Here is a 14,425-nt window from a genome sequence, read left to right on the forward strand (position 1 = left end):
GTGACCGCGAGATTACCGAGAAGTGCCGAGCGAGGTGAAGGAGACAGGGCGAAAACATCCGATGTTTTACTGAATGTTGCCCCCCTTTTCAACATGGCTGTTGTATCTGGTCTCTTCAGTAACGCTCCGATTGGAGATTGACTCGACTCTCGACAACTTAGTGCCTCACAATACTGTCTCTAATATCGATACTTTGGAAAATATCCTGTTTAGCATTTTCAAATTCATCTTATTTTGTTTTCCAAACGATTCTTGACCAAAAAGCACTGCGTCGGGCCTTTCATTTCACCCCCCCTAAAACAGCCAGCTGCCAACGTTTTGGATCCCATCAAGAATTTCCAATGGTTTGAACACACTTTTCGCTCTCGCTTCTTTTTCTTAATGAACAATGTGCGAAAACTGCGCCGAGCTGGTGGAAGTGCTGAACGAAAGTAAGTGGACGTTATTTTCTTCCTCCCATAAAATAGCCCCGATTGCTAAGTTTAGTTCGCCGCCTTCCTCGCAACAACTTGCTAGCGTCGCTTGTGGGAGCGCCAGCTAGCCGGACGTCCAGCTCCGTCGGCCCTTTCGCTTCACTCACGCGGTTATTTGCGTTTGTCAGCGGTCGGTGGTTCACTGTGACGGGGCCTCGACCCAGCGCCGCGTTTCACCCCAGTCTGAAAGTCATCTCGCCGGGGCTGTTTTATTCACTCTGGCCTTTCACGCTGCCCATGCATCTGCCCGAGCAGCTCCAGTGTGCTAGCTCACCTAGCCACTCTAGCTAGTAATCAAGCTAGCAAGTGTTTTTGGGGGGTAAATAAATATCCAAATGTCTCGCTAGTGCCGAGTTTTTCTCCCCTGCCCCAGTTCACTCGTCTGGGCCTCCAGCGGGACTCTGTTGTCTCTCCACCAACACTTCCACTCAACGCCCGTTACTATAACCACAGCTAGTTAGCATTAGCACCAACGGTTACATTTTTGACAGTCGTCGCTTTGCGGTATTTTCACGTTCTCGGTGTATATTCAGTATATTTTCATACTCCCGCTGCCCACTTTGCCAGGTTATACGCGTATATCGTGGGCACGTTAAAGTCGTGCTTCATATGCTGCTGAAGTTTTCTGATCCACAGAATGACAGCTAGCCAATTAGCTAACTAGCTGGTGTTTCCAGCTGGTGTGAAGCTAGGTGGCTAATGAGGGAGGCAGCTGTGTGGTAACCCCGCTCGCCCCGGTGCGTTTAAACACGTCTGTGCGGACGCTTGGCCCTCCCGTGGTAATGGAGGGAGACTTATGGCCCTTTACTCTTTAACAGCTGTAACGTTTTAATTAGCCATGTGAGGTAATTAGCCATAGAGCACAACCAGCTAATTGCGCTAGCTTGTTGCTATGCCTGTGGTGTTCCTGCAGTTTTTACTGTTTTGTGGGTATAATTGACACGCATTCTTGTGTCTACGTATCATTTTGTGGATTAAAATTATTTCGTCCGCAACACGTCGTCGTTTCTTTAGTGATATCTTTGTATTGCTGATACATATATGCTGATAAAAGTGCCAGTTAGCTAGCTAGCCTACATGTGCTTCACTCCAGTAGCTGATGTGATAAACTGTCAACCTTCACAATGATAGCTAAGACACAAACCCTGTTTTGAAAGGTTATCATTTAAAGACAGGAAGCCATTTGCTTCCGAGTTCTGTGGTAGAATTGTATAAATGAAGATAGCTACTGCACTGTAGGTGATGCAAATCTGAGGCTTTTTCTACTAATCAAGTCAGTTTCTCGGCCTTCCACAACAGGTGTTGATGTCCTGGTAGTATAATGGCTTTTGTTGTCGTCTGGGCACACTGGGTCTGCACTTAATATTGGGGTGAATAAGGTCACACATGTCTGTAATGACATTCCTTCAGGGTGAAGCAGAAGGCCTAATGGTCAACTCAACACCGCTATTATGACAGGCCTCTGTGAACAGTGAAAGCTGTAACTTCGCTCGATGAAGCCACACGTTTCATTACGCATGTACATCTCCGAGCCGCCCTCATCTATTGACTGGCAGCCCCATGTGTGCGCGTCTGGCTTGACCTGTGACCTCAAAGTCTGTTGAGTTTATGCAGCCATGTCTGTCATCCCTTAACCCTTATATGTGTGTGTTTGCAATGGAATACACAAGTTATAATATGTAACGATGTCAGTCACTGTGTTGCTGTCCAAGTGTGGGAGATGGGTATACCAGCAGGTAGAAATATCACAGTAGAAACCTACGTAAAGGGCTTGACCAGACTCGATTCCTCCACCACGCGGTGGGGAGGCATTATATAGTACTCAGGCATGTGCCCCTCATGCATCTCCTCACCCTGACCAATCACAGACATCGCTAGTGACATAGCAGGTGACTCAGTCACTCACAGATACGGGACTGTTGGACGGTTTTTCGGTCCCCTGGCTGCACGTGCGAGCCTGTGCAGGGGCCTTGGGCGTTCGCTGCGGTTCGTATGTAGAGCAACGCTGCTGATTCTTTAACAAAGGTTAACACATGAATGCCCGAGGAGCTCTGGCACTGCTCACAAGAACACCACCCCAACGTGCCCTCAGGGTCCTAGCCCCGGCCCCCATCTGTCAGCTGGGCTGCATTGAAGTCAAACTCGACTTAATTCATATGGTATATATTTTTTAGTCACAAAACGACTTTAGTCAGAGTGCAAGCCCTCAGTGAGCAGACCGTGTGAAAACTCCCGAGAAGTTTTAGAAGGTACATCTTTCTGCTTGCTAAGGTCAAAGACACTGCTTGGTTCGCCACTGTACACCATCGTAGCGAGATGCAATCTATTAGCATCTCAAGCATCAATGTACCCTCTGAACCATCTGGTAAGATCTTCAGTTCCAGATCATGGTCCACCTTTATTCCATCTGCGTAATTAGGAGCAGGTTTTAAACAAGTCTCAGCTGAACGCTCCTTTTTCCGGTTGGTCGTGAAAAGTTTGTTGTTTGGTTTGCTTTGAGCCTCCTAGTTACTGACACAGTCTCTTTTTGACATGTCTGATATCTGGGACCAAAAAATAAAAAAATGTATCTTAAAAAAGATTTTTCATTACTGATCTGCCGAGTTTTGAGTGCATTCTGGTTTGGAAGGGAAAACAATATCCTTGTAAGCCATCTCCTCTTATCTGGAGGCTGGCCCAGGCCCAGTGCCCGAGCCCATTGTTAGAGTAGCTCTCTGTGGAGCACAGACTGTGGTAGAGAAGTGCTGCTGAAAGGGGGAAGAAGAAAGAAAGGAAAGAAAGCTCATGTAGGTCAAGGCCAGCCAGCTGCTCCAGTGAACCTGAGAACCTAGTGGTAATCTTCCAAAGTCCAGCGACTCCACAGTTGCCATGGCAGCAATTACCAGGGTCTTCAGCTAGGCTGTTGTTTCTGAAGGGCTTGAAACGTCTCCTGTGGAAGAGTAGGCTGTTGGCCAAAGCTAAAAAAAAGTTTAAAGCTGTTTAGCTTCAAAATATGAAATAAAGTGTTGTTATTAAGAGCTGTAACAGGGAAGTGGAGAGTGCTGTGAATGTTGTTTTGAGTTCTGTTCGTGTCGAGACACCGGCTTCCAGCACTCAAACAGGGAGGACGGGCATTTCCCCTGACCGTGAGTCTGAACAGGTATAACCTTTAACCTCGCCATGGTTTCCTGCACCCCTCTATCCCAACGCTGCCTTCCTGGAACGGGATCTCCTGCGGCTGGCCAGCGCTGGAAGCTTCTGAGACGTGGAGATGTGGAACTGAGCTGTAGCGCAGCTGCACGGACGCCTCACGGTTGCCGCAGTGTTTCTGCTCACTTTTATTTTTGTCGCCCTTGTTGTCTGGTTCGTTCATCGTGTTCAAGTCTCCTCAACGCAGTATTGAGTTGAACGAGACTCTGACAGACCTGCTGTGAGCTGGGAGGCCATTCCTCCAGACCTCCTTCCAGAGGACGTGCCTAAAACCACACATTTTGGCTTCTCTTAATCTCGAGGCTCCGTGACTCTAGGTCTGGCCAGATAGTTGAGCTCCACACCTGTGGCGTGGGCGGAGACACCTGTGGCGTGGGCGGAGACACCTGTGGCGTGGGGGCGGAGAGCCCAGCAGTTCTGTGGAGGAACCTCGTTTCCTCCTACTCGTGTTCATGATCGTCTCTCCATCCCTCGCTGTATCTCGTGAGCGCAGGTGAGACGAGGATCACAGCTCAAACCTCCTGTTTCCCCAGCACAGATGGATTCAGAGCTCTTATCCAGGAGAGTACCGTGACCTCAAACCGACTTTCACGGAGCGCTTGTCTCCCGATGGTGGAGGTGGTGTCCATCCAGGTAGTGGGAGAGTGGGCCTGGATTTCTCCGGCGCTGCCGTGGGCTGAAGGACGTAGGCCCTCCCGGCCTGTGCGTGCTCCATCAGGCTTGAGGAGGTATTCTGTGACCTCCGTGTAAGAGTTGAGGTGTTGGACCTGCGGAGGACGCGGCTGCTGCTAAAGGTTCACGCCACCGTGTCATTGGTGTTAACACGCTCATTCACTGTGGGTTTCCAGCACCGCCAAGGGGTGTGTCCTGTTTGGTCAGAACTCATTAATATTTTAATTCATCAGCTCACATACATAAGCATTGTCCGAATGCCCTCACTGCACACAATGGCTCTTTCTGTGATTAGCATACTCATTTGAGTCATGTTGCCTTCTTCAATGTTATTGTTGTAAGAGCCAATATTGTGATACTAACACAAAGTGATGTATTGTTCAACCCTAGTTCCTTCTTATTTGTGTGTGTGTGTGTGTGTGTGTGTGTGTGTGTGTGTGTGTGTGTGTGTGTGTGTGTGTGTGTGTGTGTGTGTGTGTGTGTGTGTGTGTGTGTGTGTGTGTGTGTGTGTGTGTGTGTGTGTGTGCACGTTTGCAATCTCCCTCACACAGACCATCCTCAGAACCATTGACATTACCTCTTTTTTGTGTTTGTGTAGTATCTGGTGTAAGTGGATGGGTGTGTTCAGAAAAGATTTGCGGTTTAACAGATACAACTGTGGCCATCAGTGGGGTGGTCTGTATCTGTCTGTGCCTGAGTGTGTGTGTTGGTGTCAGATGCATGCATGGCTATTCAAATAACATAGCAAAGATTGCTGTTTCAATGCAGCAAGCATTGTCTTTCTCAAGCAACCTAACTTATTTCCAAAAGTTTTACTTTATATGTGTGTGTGTGTGTGTGTGTGTGGATTAAAGGCCGTGTGTGAGTGACGAGTCTTCCTCTGGTCTCGAAGTTCTTCGCTTTCACCCACTAACTACAGCACTTGCCCACACACAACCACACAGTCCTAAACGTTAACTCTAGGGCTGCCGAGTGGGCCGTGGGGATTGTGTGAACAGTGCATTACCCAGTGTCTGCTGGGGAATGTCCCCGCATGACCTCAGTGCGACTGATGAGGGGTTGGATGCAGGAAGGCTCTGGCCCCGCCCGCGGCCACAGCCATGTCCTCACAGGCCTGAAAGAGGTGTGATGCTCGACTGCATCTGGGGACGAGCTGTTGAAAGGACGATTGGCCTCGACACAGAATGTACAGGAGCTTAAGGAGTTTAAATGAAGTTCAGAGCAATGTAGTCTTCCCTCGTTTTGTCTAGCTAAGCTGATTTCATTGATTATTTCTGCTGTGTGGCTTGAGCTAATTAACAAGGTCAGGCAGTGGGAACAAAGTCCCGGTGAGGGGTTTTAGTATGTGAACCTGAACTGTCTACCTCTGTAAACCTCACTGGTGAGCACTGATTGTGCCCAGGGTTGAGGTAGAACAAGCCTCAGCCTGTGTGTGTGCGTGTATGTATGTAAAGGTGATTTCTCTCCTGTCTCCCCAGTCTCGTGTGTGTGTGTGTGTGTGTGTGTGTGTGTGTGTGTGTGTAAAGATGATTTGTAATAGTTTCTCTCCTGTCTCCCCAGTCTCGTGTGTGTGTGTGTGTGTGTAAAGATGATTTGTAATATTTTCTCTCCTGTCTCCTCAGTCTCGGATGCAGACAGTCCGGATGGCCTCCAGCTGAAGAAGCATCAGGCCTTAAAAGTGTTCAGCTACATCAGCACATGGCCACAGAGGTCAGCTTCACCCGCCCGTCCACGTAGTTACCATTCAATACACATCCACTACACCGTTAGGGCTGAACGATTAATTGCATTTGCGATAATCTCGCGATATTTTAAAACGCGATTCTCTAATCGCAAAGGCTGCGATTTAAACTGGTCACGTGACTTGGGAGCGAGCCGAGCCGAGAACGAACAGAGCAAACCCGAGCAGGAGGCAGGGAGGTGGAGAAGTGAACACAGCGCACTTTAACTTGTTGCACAATGGCTTCAGGCTCGACAGAAGCTGACACAACTGAAAGTCTAATACCAAAGAGGGTCAGCACATCAGTTGTGTGAAATTACTTTGGCTTTTAAAAAGATGCTGCTCAACGTCAGGTACCCTGCAAAACGTGCCTTGCTACTGTTGCTATGACGCGAGGTAACACTACAAACCTCCTTCAGCATTTAAAAAACACCACAAAGCCTCGTATGATATTTGTAAGGCTAAAATGCCAACGACCAGTGCTGCGTCTTCAAATACGCCAAAGTGTTTCTCTGCGCTTATACAGCCTTAGTATGCGGTGAGCAGCGAAATACTGTAAAATCACGCATATAGGCGCAATAAGATTTAGAGCACGGATGAATTGCAAAAGCGCGCATAGCTTGACCGCGGTCCAGCAGGCAGGGTTCACTGACCGAACCGTTTGAAAGTGTAACTCCTTATGGATATAATTCGAAGCGGCACGCTGAAATAACTCGGGCAGTAACGGAGTTCATAGTGAAAGACATGATGTCCGTTAATATAGTGAACAAGCCCGGCTTCAAGGCTTTGTTAAACACACTGGATATGCGCTACCAAGTTGCTATACCTGCAGGGCTGCCAACTCTCACGCATTGAGCGTCTTAGACTAAAAAGTTACTAGTTCGCTCTGGCGCCAACCACAGGCGATCGATCGATCACGATATAATATATAATAATAATACTTAAATTTAGTCCATTTTACCCCCCCCCCCCCCCCCCCCCCGCCCCATAACAAATTACGTTCGCCACCCACTCCAGGTTCAAGTCTCACTCCAAGGGATCTTGAAAAGTTGCCAACCCTGAATCTAAGCTGTATAAAAAATGCCGAAACAGAGTTTCCTGAAAACAGTGGGAAAATATCGCGATTTTAAATCGCAATCGCAATTTATAGATAAAAAATTGCAATTAGATTATTTTCCAAAATCGTTCTGCCCTATACACCGTTATTACTCATTCATTCACTCCTGTTAGTATTACTCATTCATTCACTACATCGTTAGTATTACTCATTCATTCACTCCTCCGTTAGTTTTACTCATTCATTCACTCCTCCGTTAGTTTTACTCATTCATTCACTCCTCCGTTAGGATTACTCATTCATTCACTCCTCCGTTAGGATTACTCATTCACTCCTCCGTTAGGATTACTCATTCACTCCTCCGTTAGGATTACTCATTCACTCCTCCGTTAGGATTACTCATTCACTCCTCCGTTAGGATTACTCATTCACTCCTCCGTTAGGATTACTCATTCATTCACTCCTCCGTTAGGATTACTCATTCATTCACTACACCGTTAGGATTACTCATTCATTCACTACACCGTTAGGATTACTCATTCACTCCTCCGTTAGGATTACTCATTCACTCCTCCGTTAGGATTACTCATTCACTCCTCCGTTAGAATTATTCATTCACTACACCATTAGTATTACTACTCATTTATTCACACCTCCGTTAGTATTACTACTCATTTATTCACACCTCCGTTAGTATTACTACTCATTTATTCACACCTCCGTTAGTATTACTACTCATTTATTCACACCTCCGTTAGTATTACTACTCATTTATTCACACCTCCGTTAGTATTACTACTTTTATTCACACCTCCGTTAGTATTACTACTCATTCATTCACTATGCCGTTAGTAGTACTACTCATTCATTCACTCCCCTCTCTCTCTCTCTCTCATCATTTATGTATGTGATGGTGTGGCCCCTGTTCAGGCTGAGTGATAACGGCGTCATTTTGTCAGTAACGGGATAATATAATTAATTACTTTTCCTGTCGTTACAACGCCGTTGACGTTACTGGTCATTAAAAGCGGTGCGTTACTATATATTGATATACTAATGCAAGCGGACCGCTGCCCAGGCTAGTGAGGAGTAACAGATCTCGATAGGTCACAGTTCTCGGTGTAACACCTGTTTAACTTAACAAGTCAGTAAGCGATTGGCTAAGACGGCGTTATGGTAGCCAATCAGAGCCAGTGTTTTTACACGCGTGCCGAAGCACGCCAGTGACACGACACAAACGGAGAAGAGGCAGAAATGGCGAGTCAGGAGCAAGCCGAAGAAAAATTAGCATTTTCAAGGTGGCGATATAAAGATTATTTAAGAAAATACTGGAAGTTCCTGAATGTCTACCAGACTGGGTATTTGATTTATTTAATTAAGAATAGAGGTTTAATTGTTAAGTTTACTTCTGTTGTGAACAAACCAGTTGTCTCAGGTTGAGAGAATTTAATTTAATTTGATAGATGTAAATGCACTTTATATAACACTTTTTTTTTCTTTTTTTTAACAAATATTTGGGATTTTAAAGGATTTTATCCTGCACTGGTCTGTTGATGTGCAATAAATATCAAAAGTTAAACACCTTTCTGATCTACTCATTTCAACTGACTGTGAAAACTGCTTTTTCAAAAAATCCTTATTTATTGGCACTTTTTTTTTTAAACTGTAATGCAAATAGTTACTTTCCCTGGTAGCGAGTTACTTTTATTATAGAGTAATTCAGTTACTAACTCAGTAGTGAGTAACTATAACTAATTACTTTTTTAAAGTAACATTCCCAACACTGGTGATAAGTGATGTGAGGGTTTTGTGTTGGATGGTTAGGTGACCTTTGACCTACTTTGGTATTGCCTACTCTGGCACTCCAGCGTACAGAAGCGATGAGTCATCACCACCAGTGTAGCGCTGGCTCGGAGCAATGTGGGAACCAGTCTGCACCAGTCAGGAGGGGCTCGGTGGATGTGTCTGGATGGGGGGGGGATCCATCCCAGGGGGTTGGTTGTCTTGTTTGTTGGGTAGATCATGGTGGTGTTGAGGACACTCACAGCTGCAGGGGTCTGTAAGGGCGGCAGAATTCCATGAGGTGTGTTCGGTTTTCTGTGGGGACCGAGTGATTCCAGAATGATTCCAGAATCAGGGTATTTCTAACATTTCTAGTCACTATGCTGCTAAATACCTTCTAGTGGACAAACAAAGCAATTTTGGAGGGCAGAAGCTTCCCCTTTGAGGTCAGTCGGAAGCATTTAGCTACAGGAGGTCACAGTTCAAGGAAAATGCCCTTTAGTAACAGTCATATACAGTAGACTAACTGATTTTGTATGTGTGTGTTTTCAGGCAGTGCCTTTGCTGCTTCAAAGAATACAAGCACCTTGAGGTCTTCAACCAGCTGGTTTATGCCCTCATTAACCTGGTTATCGCCCAGGTTACCTGTCTGAGGGACCGCCTCTGCAGTACTCATTGCAACAGTAGTGCTGAGGGGGTGGGGTCAGGGTGGGGCCCTGCCCACCTCCATTCTTCTCCCAATGAGGAAGAACCACTGAATGTGGAGAGAGACTCGGCAGAGGAGGAGGACGGGGCAGGAGAGGGGGTCTCTTCAGAGCCGCAGAAGAACCAGAGCCAGGGAGGGAAGGCCGAGGCGGTGCCCAGCGCGGGTGAGGGGTCGGCGGGCGAAGGCGAGGCGGACGGCAGCCTGGACCCGTTTGTAACATGGAGCACTGAGGATGGAGAGAAACTGCTGCTGTGTGCTGCCAAGATCTTCCAGATCCAGTTCCCCCTGTACACAGCCTATAAACACAACACACACCCCACTATAGAGGTACGTCACCATATACACACACACACACACACACACACACACCCTACTACACAGCCTATAAACACAACACACACCCCACTATAGAGGTACATCACCATATATACACACACACACACACCCACCCTACTACACAGCCTATAAACACAACACACACCCCACTATAGAGGTACGTCACCATATACACACACACACACACACCCACCCTACTACACAGCCTATAAACACAACACACACCCCACTATAGAGGTACGTCACCATATACACACACACACACCCACCCTACTACACAGCCTATAAACACAACACACACCCCACTATAGAGGTACGTCACCATATACACACACACACACACACACACACACACCCACCCTACTACACAGCCTATAAACACAACACACACCCCACTATAGAGGTACGTCACCATATACACACACACACACACACACCCACCCTACTACACAGCCTATAAACACAACACACACCCCACTATAGAGGTACGTCACCATATACACACACACACACACCCACCCTACTACACAGCCTATAAACACAACACACACCCCACTATAGTGGTACGTCACCATATACACACACACACACACACACACACACCCACCCTACTACACAGCCTATAAACACAACACACACCCCACTATAGAGGTACGTCACCATATACACACACACACACACACACACACACACACACACACACACACACACACACACACACACACCCACCTTACTACACAGCCTATAAACACAACACACACCCCACTATAGAGGTACGTCACCATATACACACACACACACACACACCCACCCTACTACACAGCCTATAAACACAACACACACCCCACTATAGAGGTACATCACCATATACACACACACACACACACACACACACCCTACTACACAGCCTATAAACACAACACACACCCCACTATAGAGGTACATCTAGGGCTGTCGCGGTGAAAGAATTTCCCCTGCGGTTATTTATGGTGGCTCAACACCACGATATGCGGTATGACGCGATATGCGTCATTTGTCGTCTAAAATCTTAATTTTAGAGCTATATAATTGTTTTATTGTTTTTATTGTAAATGGGTTCTTATTGTTTTTAAAGAAGAAGACACAGTTTTAAGAGCAGTTAAATATGTGTTTATTGTCAAATAGAGAACACAGAAGTCAAATGAGATGCAGTAAGAACCCATGCTCTTTCGCTTTCTTAAAAGTGTAGGGTAAATATTTTAAACGAGATTTTAAACACAAAAAGAGAATTTAATAAATAAATCAATAAAACGAAATCTTTCCTTAACCAGAAGAATAACGTCTCAGCTTAAACCTGAGTTGTCACGTCCCTGCTGCGCGCTAAGAAAACCAACATATTCACCTTATGTGGTTTCAGTGAGGAGCGGAAAGGGCTAACAATATTCCCGGCAGTACTAAAAACTCGCTCTGATGGTGTGCTTGTTGCACAAATGCACATGTACTTGCGGGCAAGTTTGCAGAGCAGAGGAAATCTAGCCTCATTGACGCGCCACCAGGCGAGTGGATCTGCGTGGATTTGACTTGAACCCGAAATGCTCTCAAACCGGCGAAGTCGCGTTTTGTTTTTTGACCAGAGCATCTGCCGTAGTTTCCATCTTTGAAAAAAGGAGACGGATTGTTGATCAGCCGCACCGGATGATAACAGGGGGTTGATGGGAAAATGACTTTAACTCTTGCACAGGCACTTTCCCCTCGCATGGGAAAAAACACAAATATTGCGGTTGTTGCGGTTAATTCCCGTACGTTGCGATTTTCTCGTCAATAGCGCGGTATTGCTATACTGCGGTTATCGCGACAGCCCTAGGTACATCACCATACACACACACACACACACACACGCCCTACTATTTAGGTACATCACCATACACACACACATGCCCTACTATTGAGGTATCTCACCACACACACACACACACACCCTACTAGTGAGGTATATCACATTGTTGTTATACCAAGCGCACCTTTAAATCTTTCCTCTGTACACGTGTTATTGTTGTTTACTGTTTGTTTATTTGTTGTCCTCATTCTCTCCATTCTTCCCCCAGGACATCTCCGCTCAGGAGAGCAACATCCTTGGCTCCTTCTGTGATATGAATGTAAGTGTCCCCCCCCCCCCCCCCCTCTCTCTCTCTCTCTCTCCCCCACTGAAACATGGTGTACGAATTAAATCATCGTAAACGTTCCTTAAACATGGTGTTCTTTCACAATGGAGCTGAAACGTGGGAAGTGTTAGTAATGTGTTACTAATCTCCTGTGATGTGCAGTGAGTGTACAGAACATACTCAGGTTGCCATAGCCACAGTGTCCTGTGAAATAATGAGAAAGGGAGGTGACCTCTTAACCTGAAAGTGGAGCGGGTTCACACAGCTGTGTGTTGGGGGCAGGCGTGAGAGAGACGTGTGTGTGTGTGTGTGTGTGTGTGTGTGTGTGTGTGTGTGTGTGTGTGTGTGTGTGTGTGTGTGTGTGTGTGTGTGTGTGTGTGGAGCAGGTTCACACAGCTGTGTGTTGGGGGCAGGCGTGAGAGAGACGTGTGGATGATGACGATGACTGTGAGACAGCAGGGGGCGCTGAGCGTCTGCAGGTCTCTCCTGCTGGAGGTGGTGGTGTTTGAGGGTGGTGTGTGTGTCTAGAGCAGGTCTCTCCTGCTGGAGGTGGTGTGTGTGTGTGTGTGTGTGTGTGTGTGTGTGTGTGTGTGTGTGTGTGTGTGTGTGTGTGTGTGTGTGTGTGGAGCAGGTCTCTCCTGCTGGAGGTGGTGGTGTTGGAGTGTGAGGTGTGTGTGTGTGTGTTTGGTTGGTTTTGGGCTGGCAAATAGAGGTTGATCTGCATTGAGGACAGTTTTGGTTTTCCCCTTTAAACAACACAAACACACAAGGCTTCAGTTGATCAGCATGGCACTGTGTTTGGGGGGGTACGAATAAAGGGCTTGCTGGTGAACCCCACAAACTGATACCTGTGTGTGTGTGTGTGTGTGTGTGTGTGTGTGTGTGTGTGTGTGTGTGTGTGTGTGTGTGTGCGTGCGTGCGTGTGTGTGTGTGTTAGGACGTGGAGGTGCCCCTGCACTTGTTGCGCTACGTGTGCTTGTTCTGTGGGAAGCATGGTCTGGCTCTGATGAAGGAGTGTTTCGAGTCGGGCTCCCCAGACACCCTCCCCTTCCCCATCGCCCACGCCTTCATCACCATCGTCTCCAACGTGAGTGTACACACACACACACACACACGCCTTTGCAATAATCATCTCCGATGTAAGTATACACACAAACATGAAAACCCACACACACACCTTCATTACGATTGTGTTCGAAGTAAGTGACCTAAAGAAAAAACAAACTGTTCAGAAGAGACTCGGCGCACGTGCGACGTCTTTAACGTGAGCTGTCTGCTTGTTACAGATCAGAATATGGCTGCACATACCGGCTGTGATGCAGCACATCATCCCCTTCCGCACACACGTCATCAGGTGAGAGCACCTTCACCTGCCCCGCCCCCACACAGGGACACGCCTCTGGGCTGGGTTTAAACGCACAGACCCCGCCCACATTTCTTGGCGGCTGCAGTGGGCTCGGTGTGTCGCCGAGGGAACCGCCCCCCCACATAACTTCCTCATCAGTCCAGGATGAAAATAGCCGAGGAAAATAGATCAGCTGTGTGAGTGGATTAAAATGTGCTAGTTAAGAATGTGCTAGAAACCTTCCCAGGGAGCAATGAGTTCTTCTGATCTGAGAACGACGTGTGTTGTGGATAAACCTGGTGTTGATGTGTTAGGGTGGGAGTGTTGAGCTACACCTGGTAAGGGTGTGTTAGGGTGATAGTGTTGAACTACACCTGGTAAGGGTGTGTTAGGGTGGGAGTGTTGAGCTACACCTGGTATGGGTGTGTTAGGGTGGGAGTGTTGAACTACACCTGGTAAGGGTGTGTTAGGGTGGGAGTGTTGAGCTACACCTGGTAAGGGTGTGTTAGGGTGGGAGTGTTGAGCTACACCTGGTAAGGGTGTGTTAGGGTGGGAGTGTTGAGCTACACCTGGTATGGGTGTGTTAGGGTGGGAGTGTTGAGCTACACCTGGTATGGGTGTGTTAGGGTGGGAGTGTTGAGCTACACCTGGTAAGGGTGTGTTAGGGTGGGAGTGTTGAGCTACACCTGGTAACGGTGTGTTAGGGTGGGAGTGTTGAGCTACACCTGGTAAGGGTGTGTTAGGGTGGGAGTGTTGAGCTACACCTGGTAAGGGTGTGTTAGGGTGGGAGTGTTGAGCTACACCTGGTAAGGGTGTGTTAGGGTGGGAGTGTTGAGCTACACCTGGTAAGGGTGTGTTAGGGTGGGAGTGTTGAGCTACACCTGGTATGGGTGTGTTAGGGTGGGAGTGTTGAGCTACACCTGGTATGGGTGTGTTAGGGTGGGAGTGTTGAGCTACACCTGGTATGGGTGTGTTAGGGTGGGAGTGTTGAGCTACACCTGGTA

At 47.3% G+C, this 14,425-nt stretch overlaps 1 protein-coding gene across 1 annotated transcript in view; it reads left to right on the plus strand.

Moving 5' to 3' along the window:
• Window positions 1-40: 40 nt before the first annotated feature.
• The window catches only part of usp34 (ubiquitin specific peptidase 34), a 68,756-nt gene continuing 54,371 nt past the window's right edge, over window positions 41-14,425 (plus strand). Inside the window, 6 exon segments of the mRNA XM_076991833.1 lie at window positions 41-431; window positions 5,957-6,044; window positions 9,446-9,926; window positions 12,020-12,070; window positions 13,014-13,163; window positions 13,363-13,430. Of these exon segments, the coding sequence (XP_076847948.1) occupies window positions 389-431; window positions 5,957-6,044; window positions 9,446-9,926; window positions 12,020-12,070; window positions 13,014-13,163; window positions 13,363-13,430 (881 nt within the window). The 5' untranslated portion in view covers window positions 41-388.

The sequence above is a fragment of the Brachyhypopomus gauderio genome, unplaced genomic scaffold (genome assembly GCF_052324685.1).
Source record: "Brachyhypopomus gauderio isolate BG-103 unplaced genomic scaffold, BGAUD_0.2 sc86, whole genome shotgun sequence".
Classification (NCBI taxonomy): Eukaryota; Metazoa; Chordata; class Actinopteri; order Gymnotiformes; family Hypopomidae; genus Brachyhypopomus; species Brachyhypopomus gauderio.